The sequence below is a fragment of the Podarcis tiliguerta genome (assembly GCF_965153285.1).
Source record: "Podarcis tiliguerta genome assembly, chromosome: 8".
Lineage (NCBI taxonomy): Eukaryota > Metazoa > Chordata > Lepidosauria > Squamata > Lacertidae > Podarcis > Podarcis tiliguerta.
Genome location: NC_139541.1, coordinates 87,311,650 through 87,326,904, shown reverse-complemented (window position 1 = coordinate 87,326,904; position 15,255 = coordinate 87,311,650). Strand labels below are relative to the sequence as shown.

Genomic DNA, 15,255 nt, shown 5'->3' with positions numbered 1-15,255 from the left:
TCCTACCCTTGAGAGCAGGAGAAAACAAGCATGTTCCCTCTTCTATGTGACAGCCCTTCAGATATTTGAAGATGGCTCTCCTATCTCCTCTCAGTGTCCTCTTCTCCAAGCTAAGCACACCCAACTCCTTCAACCGCCCTTCATAAGGATAAATTGTCAACATCCTTCTTAAATTGTGGTGCCCAGAACTGGACACAATATTCCAGGTCTGGTCTGACCAAGGCAGAAGAGAGTGGGACTCTGACTTCCCTTGATCTGGACACTCGATTTCTGTGGATGCAGCCTAGAATAACATCAGCCTTTTTTGCTGCTGCATCACACTGTTGACTCATGTGAAGCTTGTGGTCTACTAAGACCCGGAGATCCTTCTAAAGAGAAGGCAAGCAAGAGGAGATGAGAGGTGATGGAGATGGAATGAGGATTAAATTTGTAAATTAAAATGTAAACCACCTGTTCTGTGTGAGAGAGAGAAATATGAGAGTAAACAGGCTGTGAAGACCTTTTAGCAGAGTAAAAACACGTGTGCTTTTGCAGCTTACTAGAAGCAAAGAATTAGTAAATGACACCTGTCCGTCCCTGTTTATTTGTGGTTTCCTCACCTTGCCCTCTTTGTCCCCGTTGCTAAGAATGAACCACACGTTTTAGTAAGATAAACTAAAAGGTTTACTTACATTTCAATGCAGGCAGCAAATGCATCAAAGCCAAATGCCCGCCAAAGCATGAAGGAAATGACCTTAATTCCCTTTGGGCCATCTGGTTGGGTCCTGTGAGGATGCCAGACTAGATGGCCCATTGGCCTGATCTTAGGGAGCCTCCCAGTCCAGAGGCAGTCTATCTAGATTCCTAGTTCCAATCTCTGGGGCACTGGCGAAACAGGATGCTGGACTAACCTTCTCTCTCACCAGCAGGTTGACCTGAAGTTGCGGGTGGAGAAGCTGAACGTGAGGATGGTGCCTGGCGCCGCTGGGCCGGGTGACGGCCCCAGCCCCCGGCTGCCGCGAGAGTCCAAGGAAGACCGGGAGGAGAAGGTCCTGGCCATGCTGGGCATTGTGGGCACCATCCTGAACCTCCTCGTCATCATCTTTGTCTACATTTACACCACCATCTGAGCCCCAGTGCCTCCTCTACTGCCACCCGGGCACAGAGAGATGGGAACTTTTGCGCAGCCAGAGGGCAGAAGCGCCTGGGCTGGTGCCGACCTGTGCCAGCCGGGCCCAGGAGGGACTTTGCCCGCCTGCCTTTGCCGCCTTCAGGAAGTTGCCGACCAGACTTGGCTTTGCAGCTGCCCGAAGCTGCTGGGATTGTGACCGCCCAGTGGGGCTGGGTGATGCCAGCTCTGCGTGACGCCCCCTCGGACGCGGGCCAGGCTGCCAGCTGTGGCACATCTGGGGACGATGCAGGGTGACCCTTTCCAGGGCACTTGGCCCACCGATGCCAGCGCCTGCCAGAGGCCTCTTCTACCCTGCTGCCCCCACCCCTTGCAGCAGACGCTGAGTTGGGATGGGGGGCCTTGACTGCCTGGCCTTTGTGCCCCATGCCTGTCACCTCGAACACCAAGAAGCACAAGGAATTATCTCTCTCCCCCCCCCCTACAACACCTGCCCTTGCAAGCTGCCCACTGCCACAGAGGGCGAGGAAGGTTGGGGGAGGGCAGCCTTGGGGGAGGGGGCTGGGAGAAGCCCCTCCTGCCCAGGGTTCTTCCTCCCTGCCCCCTGCAAATTTGACACCAGCCCCCCTGAGCCTCCCCCACTGCAGCCATGGAGGGCAGCTTCTGCAGCCGCCGGCACCCCTTCTGAGGCGGGGGTCCTGTAGCCTGGCGCTGAGTGTGCCCCCTTGCCAAGCCAGCTGCTTACCCACACCAGACCCCCTCAGAGCTTCCTAGGGACCCTTCCCCTCCTGCCTGAAAGACCCTCAGTGCATGGGGTGTGCAGGGGGGGGGCTTTTTTTGGAATGGTCTTCCTTGTGCACCCCCAGCCTTAAGACACAGCTCCCTCCACCCAGAGGCCCCGTTCAAAGTACATTCTGGAGCAGGATATGGGGCAGCTTTGGGGGCAGGGAGGGCTCAGCCAGACCCCCTAACTCCAAAGTGCTTTATTAAACTTCCTGGTGAAATTTCGCCCCTGGAACAGCGCCCCCTATGGGGCAGGTGGAGACCTGTGCAGGATGGAGCCCAGAGGAGGCCTGGCACTCGCTCCAAGGGCAGAGCAGGTGCCCCAGGGATGAGGGGAAATGCCAGCAGCTGGCAGGGGGGCGGGGGGCCCTGTTCTGGGGTTGGTTTCCTTGCCAAGTTTCTCCCCCATTTCTGGCAAGATTGAGAGATTTGTAGGAGGTGGGTGTCGCAGGGAACTCTGCCATAGCACCCCCGGCCACCAGGATTCTCCAGGGAGGGGGCTGGCACAGGAATTGTCCCCATCCGTACAAGACCCTGCAGGGACCTTTGCGTCACCCTGGGAGGGGCAGCCTCCTTGGCACTGCCACACTCCCTGCAGAGGGGCCCTGGGGCTGGGGGGGGGGGCTGCAGTGTAGCCTAGACTTTTGGGAAGGTGCCCAAACCCAGGAATCTTTTCCTTGGAAAAACAAAACAGCCACCCCCCTCGAAACCCCTTAATCATCTTCTTCCTCTTCCCAAGCGAGTCTCCTGCTGGGACCAACTTCTGGGGTCTTCACCTTTGTGCCAGAGCAACACTGCGGGGGTGGTGATGGGGGGGGGGCGAGAGGTGGCCGCTCTTGACTCCTGCACCGTGCCAAGCAGGGAGGGAGGGGTTGTGCTTTTCTAACAACCATGTTGTAATTGTGAAATTTTATATGCAACCGAGTTTGAAATAATCACAAGGAAATATTTATGGACGTAAAAGACGGGTCTGCCCATGTGTTTGCCTGCAGCTCTCGCATCGCAAGGATGCCATCGCTAGGAGTGTGTGTTTGTGTGCGTTTGTGTCCTTGGGTTAGGCCTGTGCGTGTCTTCCTGGGTGACCAGCACCTCCAACTCCTGGGCACTTGCCCTCTGGCTTGCAAAAAACGGGAGAGGAAGCCAGGCGGGTCTGGGGCTGTTGCCCCCACCTTCCCCACAAGTGCCTCCAAAGAGGGCGCAGGCAGGTCAGGTTCTGCAGCCTTGGCCTTCGCAGAATGAGCATCCAAGGAGTGGCTGAACCCTCTCCCCTTGCTCCCAAGGCAGATTCTTGGAAATTTCCCTGGCAGGACCCTGCTTCCTTTCTGGGCCTTTCTTGCCACAAGCCATGACTGCTTCTTCTCTTCTTCTTCTTTGGCTATCCCTCGTAGCCGAGTAAGATTGTCTTCCATGAACACAGTTTTAGCAGGGAGTCCAGAAGTGACTGTGGAGGCCAATTCTGGATCCCCACGTCCTTCCACAGTGGGGACAGAGGTTTCCGGGCGGGAGTTGATCATGGTGAGGGTTTGCCAAGCGTACCTTCCTCTTAGCGTGTTTCTCCCTTGCGTCCTGAGTTCAAGTGTCTTCAAAGCCCAGGACACCTTTGGTCAAGGCTGTTCTCCAACTGGAGCGCTCGCAGGCCAGTGTTTCCCAATTGTTGGTGTTTATACTACATTTTTAAAGATTTGCCTTGTCTTTGAACCTCTTTTGTTGACCACCTGCATTACGCTTTCCATTTTAAGTCTGGAATAGAGTAGTTGCTTTGGAAGACGATCATCAGGCATCTGCACAACATGACCAGTCCAACAAAGTTGATGTTGAAGAATCATTGCTTTGACACTGGTGATCTTTGCTTCTTCCAGTACACTGGCATTAGTTCACCCGTCTTCCCAAGCGAGGTGTAAAAATTTTCAGACACACCATTGATGGAATCTTTTGAGGAGTTGGAGATGGCCTTTATAAGTGGTCCATGTTTCACAAGCAGACAGCAAGGTTGGTAGTGCAATAGCTTTGTCAACAAGCATTTTGGTTTCCCTGCGAATGTCCCGGTCCTCAAACACTCTGCACTTCAGTCGGGAGAAAGCTGCACTCGCAGAGCTCAGGCAATGCTGGATTTCAGCATCAGTCTTGGCCCTTGTGGAAAGACCTGATCCTGCACCCCGGACCTTTCAGATACTCCTCAGCAAGGGGGCAGGCAGGGAGCTCGGGGTCACGGAACTGCAGTGGCGTCATGAAATGAGAGATTCTGAGCCTGCAACCCAGATTTAGAGGATGAAGTACATCAAAAGGAAGATGAGTCGAAAGGAAGGCAGCCACATGCCAAGTTCAAGGCAGCCCAGCCCTGGATCCCTCTGAAAAGGACCTCCAACACACCCAAGAATCCTCTGCAATGCACAGAGTTGCCCAGCTGGTGTCCAGGGGGGTCCTTGCAAGCTTCAGAACAGAAGACCATAATAATAATAATAATTTATTACTTATACCCCGCCCATCTGGCTGGGTTTCCCAAGCCGCTTTGGGTGGCTTCCAACAAAAGATTAAAAATACATTAAAACATCAGTCATTAAAAATAAATTAAACCATCAGTCATTAAAAACTTCCCTAAACAGTGCTGCCTTTAGATGACTTCTAAACATCAGATAGTTGTTTATTTCTTTGGCATCTGATGGAAGGGTGTTCCACAGGGCAGGTGCCACTACCGAGAAGGCCCTCTGCCTGGTTCCCTGTAGCCTCACTTACTGTTGTGAGGGAACTGCCAGCAGACCCCCAGAGATGGACCCTGGTGTCTGGGCTGAACGATGGGGGTGGAGATGCTCCATCAGGTCTACTGGGCCTTTGAGGCCATTTAGGGCTTTCAAGGTCAACACCAACACTTTGAATTGTGCCCAGAAATGTCCTGGGAGCCAATGGAGGTCTTTCAAGACAGGTGTTATGTGATCTTGGTGTCCACTCCCAGTCCCCAGTCTGGCCGCTGCATTCTGGATTAATTGCAGTTTCCGCGTCACCTTCAAAGGGAGCCCCACGGAGAGTGCATTGCAGTAGTCCAAGCGGGAGATAACCAGAGCATGCACCACTCTGGCGAGGCAGTCTGCGGGCAGGGAGGGTCTCATCCTGCGTACCAGATGGAGGTGGTAAACAGCTGCCCTGGACACTGCGCACCTGGTCCTTCAGGGGCACAGTTACCCCATTCAGGACCAGGGAATCCCCCACACCCGCCCACCCCCTGTTCCCCAAAAACAGTCCTTCTGTCTTGTCAGGATTCAACCTCAATCTGTTAGCCGCCATCCATCCTCCATCCGCCTTCAGACACTCACACAGGACCTTCACTGCCTTCACTGGTTCTGATTTAAAAGAGAGGTAGACCACAAGAAGAGCCTTCTGGATCAGGCCCCAGGGGGCCCATCTAGCCTGGCATCTGGTTCCCACCATGCCCCCCACCATGCATGGCATGGAGAAGGCGGAGAGAAGCGGAAGGTTTGCCGCGTCGGGGCAGACAAAGGGAGGGAGTTCTTCTCCCAAGGCAGAGTTGGGGGCGGAGCCACAGCCCCCCTGAAAGCCCACGAGAATCCTGGGAAGTCGTGTTTAAGGACGCTAGAGAGGAAACTACAGGTCCCAGAATTCTTCGGGAGAAGCCCTGCGCTTTCAGGGTTTGGAGGTCTCTCTGTAAATGCTCCTAAACCCGGGAACTCCCTTCCGCAGGAAAGAGGATTAGGCAAAGGGCAAGGAAAGAGAGGCGGCGAGGGATGCCGGGCTCCTCGCCCCGGTGAGTGTGGGGAGACTCCGGCTGCGCTGCTCGGCGCCTCCTTGGCGGCTTCTCCCCCCTGGGCCATATTTTGGCCCCTGCGAGGACAGGATACTGGAGGAGATGGGTCCCCTTGGGCCCGACCCAACCTCTGCAGGACCCGCCTTTGGTTCCCGGGTCCTGCTTGGCTTTTACGCGCCGCCTCCTGCTCCAGCGATGCTTGCAGCAAAGCGGCCGCGTTTCATTGTCCAAATGAGCGAAGCTACGGAACTCCCTGCCACGGGAGGCAAGGAAGGCCACCCACCTGGGGGGGGGGGCTTCCCAAGGGGACGGGCACATTCCCAGAGGAGGAGAGGGCTTCGGGGGGCTCCCGGCCAGGATGGCTGGGCTCTGCTTCGACAGGGGGAGGCAGGCAGTGCTTATGAATCCCCAGGAGGGGAGAGGCTCTGGGATGCTCGGATCCTGCTCGGCCACTGCGAGAAGAGGATGCTGGGCTGGAGGGCCTCTCTTTGGCCTGATCCAGCAGCCTCTTCTCGTGTTCTCCGGCGCCCCTTGCAGACAGCGGCCGAGGGAGGGACCCTCCGGGCAGAGCCCATCTCTGGCTCCCTGCGCCCAGCCAAGGTCCGGTCCAGCCGGCCAGGGCGCGAGGGACGGGGCGGCCGCGCTTTGGGGGCGCCCAGTCCCGCCCCCTCCCCGCGGCGAGCCCACCCCGACGGCACCTGCGCTGCGGCCGGAGCCCCTCCCCGTCCGGCGGCCGGTTGGCTGGCTATTGGCTGCGGGGCCGGAGGGGCAGGCGGGCCGGGCTGGGCGCCCATTGGCGGCCGCCGAGCCGAGCCCAGCGCCGCCGCTGCCTCTTCGCCGCGCCGTCGACGGCAGGATGCGGCCGCCGGCGCTGGCCGCGCTCTGCCTCCTCGCCGCCGCCGCCGCGCTCCTCCCGCCGGCGCTGGGCGCAGTCCGCGGGCCGCGCCGTCGGGCCGCTCCCACCCCCGCCGGCGGGCCGCCCCCCCTGGAGAAGCGCAGGAAGAGCCCCGCGGGCCGCGCCCCCAAGGCGGCCAGGTGAGTCGGGGACCCCGCGCCCCGGAGCTCCCGCCCCGCAGCCTGCCCTGTCCTTCCCCGACGGGGCTGCCCGGGCAGGGCGCGCGCCGCCCAGGACCCCCGGGGGCTTGGACTGGCTCTCCCGGGAGCCCCGAGGGGCGTCCCGGCGGTGCTCGGCGCAGCGGCCGCCCGGAGAGGCCGAGCCGGGCTGCCCCGTGGCGCTGGCAGCGCCGTCGCCGCGCGCTCGGACCCCCGCCCCTCCGGGCAGCCCCCGGCGCCTGGTCTTCTCATCAGGGCGGAGGGGGCGGCTTTGGCGGCTGGAGGCCCCATCTGGAAATGTCAGCGCTGGCCTGGAGCACCCGCCGCCCAGCCAGGCTCACGTGCTGGCGCAACAACGCCCCTGCCAGGTGGGTCGCTGCTCCTCCCACTTCCTGGCACCAGGGCGGAGCACAGCTTGGTAGGAGCGACCTGGGCAACCCCTCTTGCCAGCGCCCCCTCCTTTGGGGGTTTGGGGCTGACCCCCTTCTCCCCCCTTCCAGTTCTGCATCTCCCAGCAAGGACCCCTCCTCCTTTGAGGCTGGCACCAGCTCTTTCCATGAGCTCTGCCCAGGGCTGGCATCCTCTGCCTGAGGCTCTGGTGGCAGACACTCCTCTTCGCAGGCAGGCAGGGCCTCTCAGGCTGCTGGCAGGTGGAAACCCAGAAGGCCGAGCCGAGAGGGAGAGGCTCTCTGCACGTGCTCAGAGGTGCCCTCCTTCCTTTTGGCTCTTTGGAGACAGTGTGGCACAGGTCAGGCAGGAGACCCCCGAAGCCACTTTGTGGAGGGAGGGTGCGCCTGGATGTGCCTGCCCCATAGCCCCTCGGAGTGAGGTGGGGGCAAGCCTAGGCCAAGCAGTGAAGAAGGGGCCTTGTGGTCCTCCCCCCCCCCCTTCTCTCCCTCTTCCTCTGTTTCATGGAGCTCCAGAGAAACAATCTCCGTCTCCTGCAAATCCACTTAGTAACTTGAGTCCCGGTCAGGACAAGAATGTCAGGAATTAGAGGGGGGGAGAGAGAGAGAAGAAGAAAGAGGAGTCTGGATGACACAGAGGTGGGTGTCCGGATGAGAATTGGGGAGGGGGCAGCAGCCTTGCTGGAGGACCAGCCTGGGGAAGAGAGAGCGCTTCTGAACATGTGCAGAGTGAGTGGAGAGAGAGCGTGTTCCCTCCCTCCCCTCTCACGCAGGGTCTCCCATGGAAACGGGACGTGGGATGTTTCAGAACAGACAAACCCTGTCTTCTTCACAGAGCATCCTTAAACCGTTGAGACGCCCAGCAGCTTGGAGGGCAAGAACAGGATCAGACCACTCATGGCTGCTCCTCGTAGGATCTGAAGGGCCCCAAAGGGTCGTCTGGTCAAGGCAGGATGGCTGCTGCTTCCCTCCAGGAACTGTGGAAGCGGGGTGCCTCTGAGGAACCCCCCCCCGCCTTGCCTATGGGGCACTTGGCAGGCAGAAGAGGGAAATGTTGTGGGGGGCAAGATGAGCCTCATCCAGGGAAGCTGACAGCTGGGAGATTTGGGACAGATAAAGAAAGTCCTTCTTCACACAGCACAGAGTTAAACTGTGGAACTCCCTCCCACTGGAGGCAAGGAGGACTGCCAGGAGGAGGAGAGGGCTCTCGAGGGCTCCCAGCCAGGATGCTCGGCTTCCAGGGCTGGAGGCCGCCAGACCACAGGAGGGAGAGGATGCTGGGCCAGAAGGGCCACTGGCCTGATCCTGCCCACTCTTCTGATCCCTTATGCAGAGAGTTTTCCTCTCCCCATCATCCCAGCTTCCAGGCAGGAGGGCCTCCGGGTGGGCGAGGAGGAGTCAAAGGCAGACCTGGACCTCTGGCTCTCCAGAGCCGGCCAAACTACAGCACAGCCAGGCAGCAGCAGGAGGGGGGGAGCTGGGGTTCAGCAGCCCCTGGGCGGCCGCAGAGGAGCCCCCGTCCTTCTTCAGAAGCTTTGTGGAAGTGGACCCAGCTGCCGGTCACATGCGCAGCCGGCTGGGATTAGCCTTCCTTGTGGGAAGGGGGCGTGGGAAGCAGCTTGCGACTGAGCCAGGCTGCTGGGTCCATTGAGCTCAGCCCTGTTTGCACTGGCTGGCAGCCGCTCCTCCGGGTTGCAGGCAGGGCTCACCTCCAGCCCCATTTGGAGAGGCCGTGGGGGTTGTCTCTGGAGAGAGGCTCTCCTGAGGAGCTACATCTCTTCCCCAAGGGGGGAGGGAAGGGAAGGTTTGGCCCCGTGGGGTGGCGGTGGGGGGGGGAGTAACTCCTTCTGGGGATCCCAGGAAGTCACACACAGGTGGGGGCACTGCCAGTGCATCCTCCCAGGACATTCCAGCTTGTGGTGGTCAATGGGTGCTGGGCCTAAATGTATTTATTTTTAAGTGAGAGGTAGTAAAGGTAAAGGGACCCCTGACCGTTAGGTCCAGTTGCAGACGACTCTGGGGTTGCGGCGCTCATCTCGCTTTATTGGCCGAGGGAGCCGGCGTCCAGCTTCCGGGTCATGTGGCCAGCATGACTAAGCCGCTTCTGGCGAACCAGAGCAGCGCACGGAAATGCCGTTTACCTTCCCGCCGGAGCGGTACCTATTTATCTACTTGCACTTTGACGTGCTTTTGAACTGCTAGGTTGGCAGCAGCAGGGACTGAACAATGGGAGCTCATCCCGTTGCGGGGATTCGAACCGCCAACCTTCTGATCAGCAAGCCCTAGGCTCTGTGGTTTAACCCACAGCGCCACCCACGTCCATGTACTGTCTGCTAAAGTCATTCTGGCATGAATCACATGTGGAAGTGTTAGGAGACCCTGCCCTCCCCAGCCTCCCCCATTCTTTCTGCACCCCCAGTTAATCCCTCTGCTTTTTGGAGTGGCTAGCAGTCACCCCCCCCCCCGTGCCCCCTTCCTCTCATGACCCAATCCTGGCTCCTCCTTCATAGCCTCTCTCTCTCTCTCTTTCTCTAGGCCCAACCTCTGTGGGGAGGTCTGCTGCCCTGGATGGTCCCTGGCACCCAAAACTGGGAAGTGCACCAAAGGTACGGGGGAGGGGGAGGGAGAGGAGTGGGGGGAGGCAGATTTTCAGGGACAAGGATCCTTCACCCCCTCACGAAAGGCAGGCCTCATCCTGCATCCTGCACCCACTGTGTGCTGCTTCACCATCTCTCCACCGTCTTGACTTGGGACTTGCATCTCAGCTGCATTCACAGAATCATAGAACTGGAAGGGGTCCCATGGGGTCATCTGGTCCAGCCCCCAGCCAGAGGTTCAGGGGGGCATCTCAGGGGGGCAGTTTCTTTGGAGGTTGCTGTTTCCTTACATGGCACATCATTTGGCTTCTGCAAATTTCAGACACAAGACACGGGGCATTGGAGCCACATGTGGCCTAGGACCCTCGTACCTACGGGACCGCCTCTCCTGGTCTGCCCCACGGAGGACCTTAAGGTCCACAAATGGCAACATCTTGGAGGTCCCAGGTCGCAAGGAGGTTAGATTGGTCTCCACCAGGGCCAGGGCCTTTTCAGCACTGGCCCCGACTTGGTGGAACGTTCTGTCCCAAGAGACCAGGGCCCTGCGGGACTTGACATCTTTCCGCAGGGCCTGCAAGACAGAGTTGTTCCACCTGGCCTTTGGTTTGGACTCACTCTGACCCTTGTGTTTCCCTCCCCTTATGGTTTTGACTTTTAAAATGAGGCTGCATTTTAAATTGCATTTTAACCTGTATTTTAAATTGTTTGTTTTCCTTTTTTCTTATTATGTTTTTACTGAAATTTTATTGATGTTAGCTGCCCTGAGCCCAGCTCTGGCTGGGGAGGGCGGGGTATAAATAAAATGTATTATTATTATTATTATTATTATTATTATTATTATTATTGAGAAGCTGCCCTGAGTAAGTTTTCTCATATTGCAAACTGCCCTGTGATGCTCAGAAGAAGGGCGATCTAGAAATGGAATAAATAAATAGCTTCCTGCCTTGCAGGGAGTGGGGGCCGATGACCCCTGGGTCCCTTCCCAGTCCACATTTCTGTTTCTATGCAATTGCAGTCTCTGGCTGGCCACAGGGGGAGCTGGTTGGGCAGGAGGCTCTCCTGGTCACAGAACCACAGAACAGTGGAGTAGGAAGGGACCCCAGGGCTCATCTAGTCCAGCCCCCGGCCGTGATGCTCTTAGGAAGCAGAGCTGGGCAGCAGAGATTGGGCTCTGCAGATGACATCTCCCAGAGCCAGATGCAAATCGCCTCCAGGGAACAGACGGCCTGTACTTCGTTAAGAACGTCCGTCCCATCTCCCATCTCTTGCGGGGGCTCCATTAGTGCCAGTGCCCTCAGTCAAGAGCTTGAGTGTTACCTTCAACGCCTCCCTCTCTATGGAGGCGCAGGTTGCAGCCACAGCAAAGGTGGCATTTTTCCATCTCCGCTGTATCAAGCAGTTGGTCCCTTACCTTTCTTGCCCTGATCTGGCCACAGTGATCCACGCAACGGTCACCTCCAGGCTTGATTACTGTAACTCCCTCTAGGTGGGGCTGCCCTTGAAGCTGTCCCAGAAACTCCAGCGGGTGCAGAATGCCGCAGCGAGGCTCCTTACGGGGTCTCTGCCATGGGAGCATATTCACCAAGTGCTTTTCAAGCTGCACTGGCTCCCGGTGGAGTACAGGGTCAGATTTAAGGTGCTGCTTTGGACCTTTAAAGCCCTATACGACCTAGGACCCTCGTACCTACGGGACCGCCTCTCCTGGTATGCCCCGCGGAGGACCTTAAGGTCCACAAATAACAACACTTTGGAGGTCATGAGCCTCAAGGAGGTTAGATTGGTTTCAACTAGGGCCGGGGCCTTTTCAGTGGTGGCCCCAACTCGGTGGAACGCTCTGTCACAAGAGACCAGGGCCCTGCGGGACTTGACATCTTTCCTCAGGGCCTGCAAGACAGATCTGTTCTGCCTGGCCTTTGGTTTGGACTCACTCTGACCCTTATGTTACCCTCCGCTTATGGTCTTGATTTATTGGCTACTTTAAAATGAGGCTGCATTTTAAATTGAGTTTTAACCTGTATTTTAAATTGCCCCCCCCCTTTCCCCCTATTATGTTTTTACTGTGATTTTATTGGTGTTAGCGGCCCTGAGCCCGGCTCTGGCCAGGGAGGGCGGGGTATAAATACTAATAATAATATTAATAATTATTATTATTGCACCTGCTGGGTGCAGCCCAGCACCCTCTTCTCACAGTGGCCGCCCAGGTGCCCCCATGGGAAGCCTGGGACCAGTTGAGGGGGGAGGAGGAGAGGGTTCCCCTTGCCATTCCCAGGAAGGGTCTTCAGAGGCCCCGTTTATCTCCCCTTCGCTGCTCCCCAGGCTTCAAAGCATCTTGCAGATCCAGGCTTGGCCAGCAGGTGGCAGCAACTGTCTTTGTGCAAGAGTTCCCTGGGAAACCAGCGAGGTCAGAACAGTGGTACCTTAGTTCTCAAACTTCATCTGTTCCAAAACTGAAGCGTGCTTTCCCATAGAAAGTCATGCAAAATGGATTAATCCATTCCAGACTTTCAAAAACAACCCCTAAAACAGCAATTGAACATGCATTTTACCATCTAGTGAGACCATTGATCCGTAAAATGAAAGCAATAATCCATGTACTGTACTATAAAATAAATAAGGCAGTATTGTAGATGATAAAAATTAAAATTATTATTATTTTCTTACCTGCGCTGATGATAGTCATTGTTTGGATGGGGGGCTTTTATCCATTTCCACAGTCACACAATCCATCAATCAGTAGCTGAACTGGGTTCCACTCAGTCACAAAATCAAATGAACCGAAAAAGCCTCAAAAACAAAAACACAAAATAAACAGCAAAAACAAAAGCGCCAAACTGAATCCATTCCTGGTCCATTTGACTTCCAAAATGTTCGAAAACTGATTGGTGCAGACGCCCCAGAAACAATAGCCAGCCGCCACATTGGACGTTCGGCTTCCGAAACATTCGAAAACTGGAACACTCGCTTTGGGGTTTCAGGGTTTGGGAACCAAGGCACCACTGTAATCTCCAACACTGGCTGGCAGCAATGGGCCTTCAGGCTTTTCCCAGGAGAGGCTGCCATGCAGTGAAGCGGGGCCCTTCTGCATGCAGGACAGCTGCTCTGGCAGCTGCAATGGCCCTTCGCCATGTGAGGCTTTGATCCCTGGGGGGCGGGTCAAGGGTGTTCTGCTGCAGCACCCCACTTCCCCTGGGGGAGCCCCCTTGTCTTGGAGCCGCAGGGATTTGCCCGCAGAGCAGCCGGCTAGAAATGGCTCCCGGCTTGGGGGGGGGGAGCTCTCAGTGCCTGCCTCTCTGTGGGGCAAGAGAGGGGTTCTCCTCCCCACTTTACAGGAATAGGAGTCGGGCCCTGAAGGTCCATCCAGATCGTAGAATTGTAGAGTTGGGGGGGGGCAACTGAGGCTCATCTAGTCCAACCCACTACAGTGCCATGAAATGCTGTCTACCCCATGGATGCCCTCCCAATTATTTAGCTTTATTTTATTGCATTGCATTTCTGGCCCACCTCCCCCCCCCCAAGGAGTGTGCAAGGTTCCCTCCCTCCTCATTTAAACCCCACAATAACCCTGTGAGGTAGCTTGCAATTGGTTGATTGGTTGATTGAATGATTGATTGAGTTTATATACTGCCCAGAGGTCCCAGGGTGGTTCACAGAAAAGATCACAATATATATACTGTATTTTTCATGTATCAGATGCCCCGGTGTATAAGACGACCCCTATTTCTAAAAAGCAAACAAACCAAAAATTAAGAAATTAAGCTGTTTAGCTTTTTTTGGTGGTGGGGGATGTGACTTCTGCCAATCGCTCACCCGCCTGCCCACCGCTGCCAATTGCTTGCCACTGCCGATCTCACACATTGCTGCAGCCACCAATTGTCTGCCCACTCGGCGCCACCAACAGCCTACCCACTCACTTGCCATGGCCGCCAATCACCTGCCTGCCTCGCCACAGCCCCCAATCACTTGCCCAATCACCGCTGCCAATCTTCTGGTTGCTGCTGCCATTAATCGCATGCCCCCCCCCCTGCATTCACTGTCCGTGTATAGACGACACCCAATTTCTGCCTCATTTTCTTTGGCCAAAAGCATCATCTTATACACGGAAAAATACAGTAATCAGAATAAAAACAACTCAATAACACACAAACACACCCAGGTTAGGTTGAGAGAGGCAAGCCCAAAGCCCCCCAGTGAGTGGGGATTCGAACTCTGGGCTCCCGGGTCCGGGTCTGACCCTGACCACTCCACACACACACACACACACACACACCGGGGTCTCATGTGGTTGGACTAGAACTCCCACCGTCCCTGAAGGTGTTGGGGTTTGCAAGAAACATCTAGACATCCCCATGTTGGCTATTCCAGGAGAGACTTGGGGCGGGGGTGGAAAGTGGGGCGTTCTGCATGCCCAGCAGCCCCCCTGCCGCCTTCCCCCAGGAACTGTGGGGAGCCATAGGGTGTCTAAGGGGGGCAGAAGGGGGCTCCTGCAGATGGACCTGCTCTGACCTCTCTCTCGTCTTCCCCAGCCGTCTGCCTCCCTCGATGTCGGAACGGGGGCCAGTGCAGGGCCCCCCAGCGCTGCGCCTGCCGCTCAGGCTTCTCCGGCCCCCGCTGTGAGCACGCCGTGCCCCCCGGCCCCACGATGACGCCGCAGCCCCCCCGCGTGCCTCTGCGCTCCATGGCCATCCGCTGGCAGCCTCTGACGTGAGTTGGAGTGGGCGGGGGGGGGGCTTCCCTTTCTGCCCCCTCCCGTCGCACGCGTCGCAGGGTGCCGAAATCGAATCCTGCACACGGTTCTGCTTGCCTCGTCTCAAAAGGGATATTGCAGAGTCGGAAAAGGGCAGGGAAGGGAGATTGGGGGCTCTTTACAGAAATGGGGAGCAAGAGGTGCGAAGGTCAAGAGAGTCTAGTCTAGGGGGCAGCCGTTGTAAATAAATTGGGACGCCGGCAGACATGGATTAAACGCTTGCAAAAAGCAACAATAAGGATCATTTTGAAAGGGGAAATAGTCTGTAAGCATAGATGTGCAATGCATAAAGCGGTTTGAATGTTTAAAATATCACAAGTTTAATTGCTTAGCAGTTGGGAAATTGGGTAAAGGGATCTGGAATGTAAGATGATTTGGTTTATTTAAAGAACCAGAAGGAGGAGTGGAGGGAAGTCCGGGGATTCGCAGGTGGGAAAATATGTTTTCTTTTTGATTATTTTTTAATGTTAAAGAGAAATGTGCGGCGTAATATGGTATTGATACACTGTGGCATATATTGGGTTTTTATAAATGAAAACTAATAAAAAGTATTTAACAAAAAGAGAGAGATAGTCTAGTCCAGCCTCCTCTTCTCACCCTGGTCAGCCAGAGGCCCATTGTGGGAAATTTGGAGGCAGGATTCGAACGCAGGAGAGCTCTCTCCGCCATCACTTTCGATGGTTGAGGCCGGGCAGAGCCTTCCTTCCTGTTGTTGTTTAGTCGTGTCTGCCTCTTCGTGACCCCCTGGACCAGAGCACGCCAGGCCCTCCTGTCTTCCCCTGTCTCCCGCAGTTTGGTCAAACTCA

At 56.5% G+C, this 15,255-nt stretch overlaps 1 protein-coding gene across 2 annotated transcripts in view; it reads left to right on the top strand.

Moving 5' to 3' along the window:
• Positions 1-6,504: 6,504 nt before the first annotated feature.
• Positions 6,505-15,255, top strand: part of LTBP4 (latent transforming growth factor beta binding protein 4) — a gene marked incomplete at its 5' end in the record, with an annotated part of 56,834 nt that continues 48,083 nt past the window's right edge. The window contains 3 exons of one of the 2 annotated variants that reach the window (XM_083454710.1): positions 6,505-6,683; positions 9,644-9,714; positions 14,229-14,406. In XM_083454710.1, coding sequence (XP_083310836.1) covers positions 6,505-6,683; positions 9,644-9,714; positions 14,229-14,406 — 428 coding nt within the window. Of the gene's footprint in view, positions 6,684-7,813; positions 7,838-9,643; positions 9,715-14,228; positions 14,407-15,255 lie in introns of those variants that run through there. The other variant, XM_083454712.1, reaches the window with a different exon arrangement.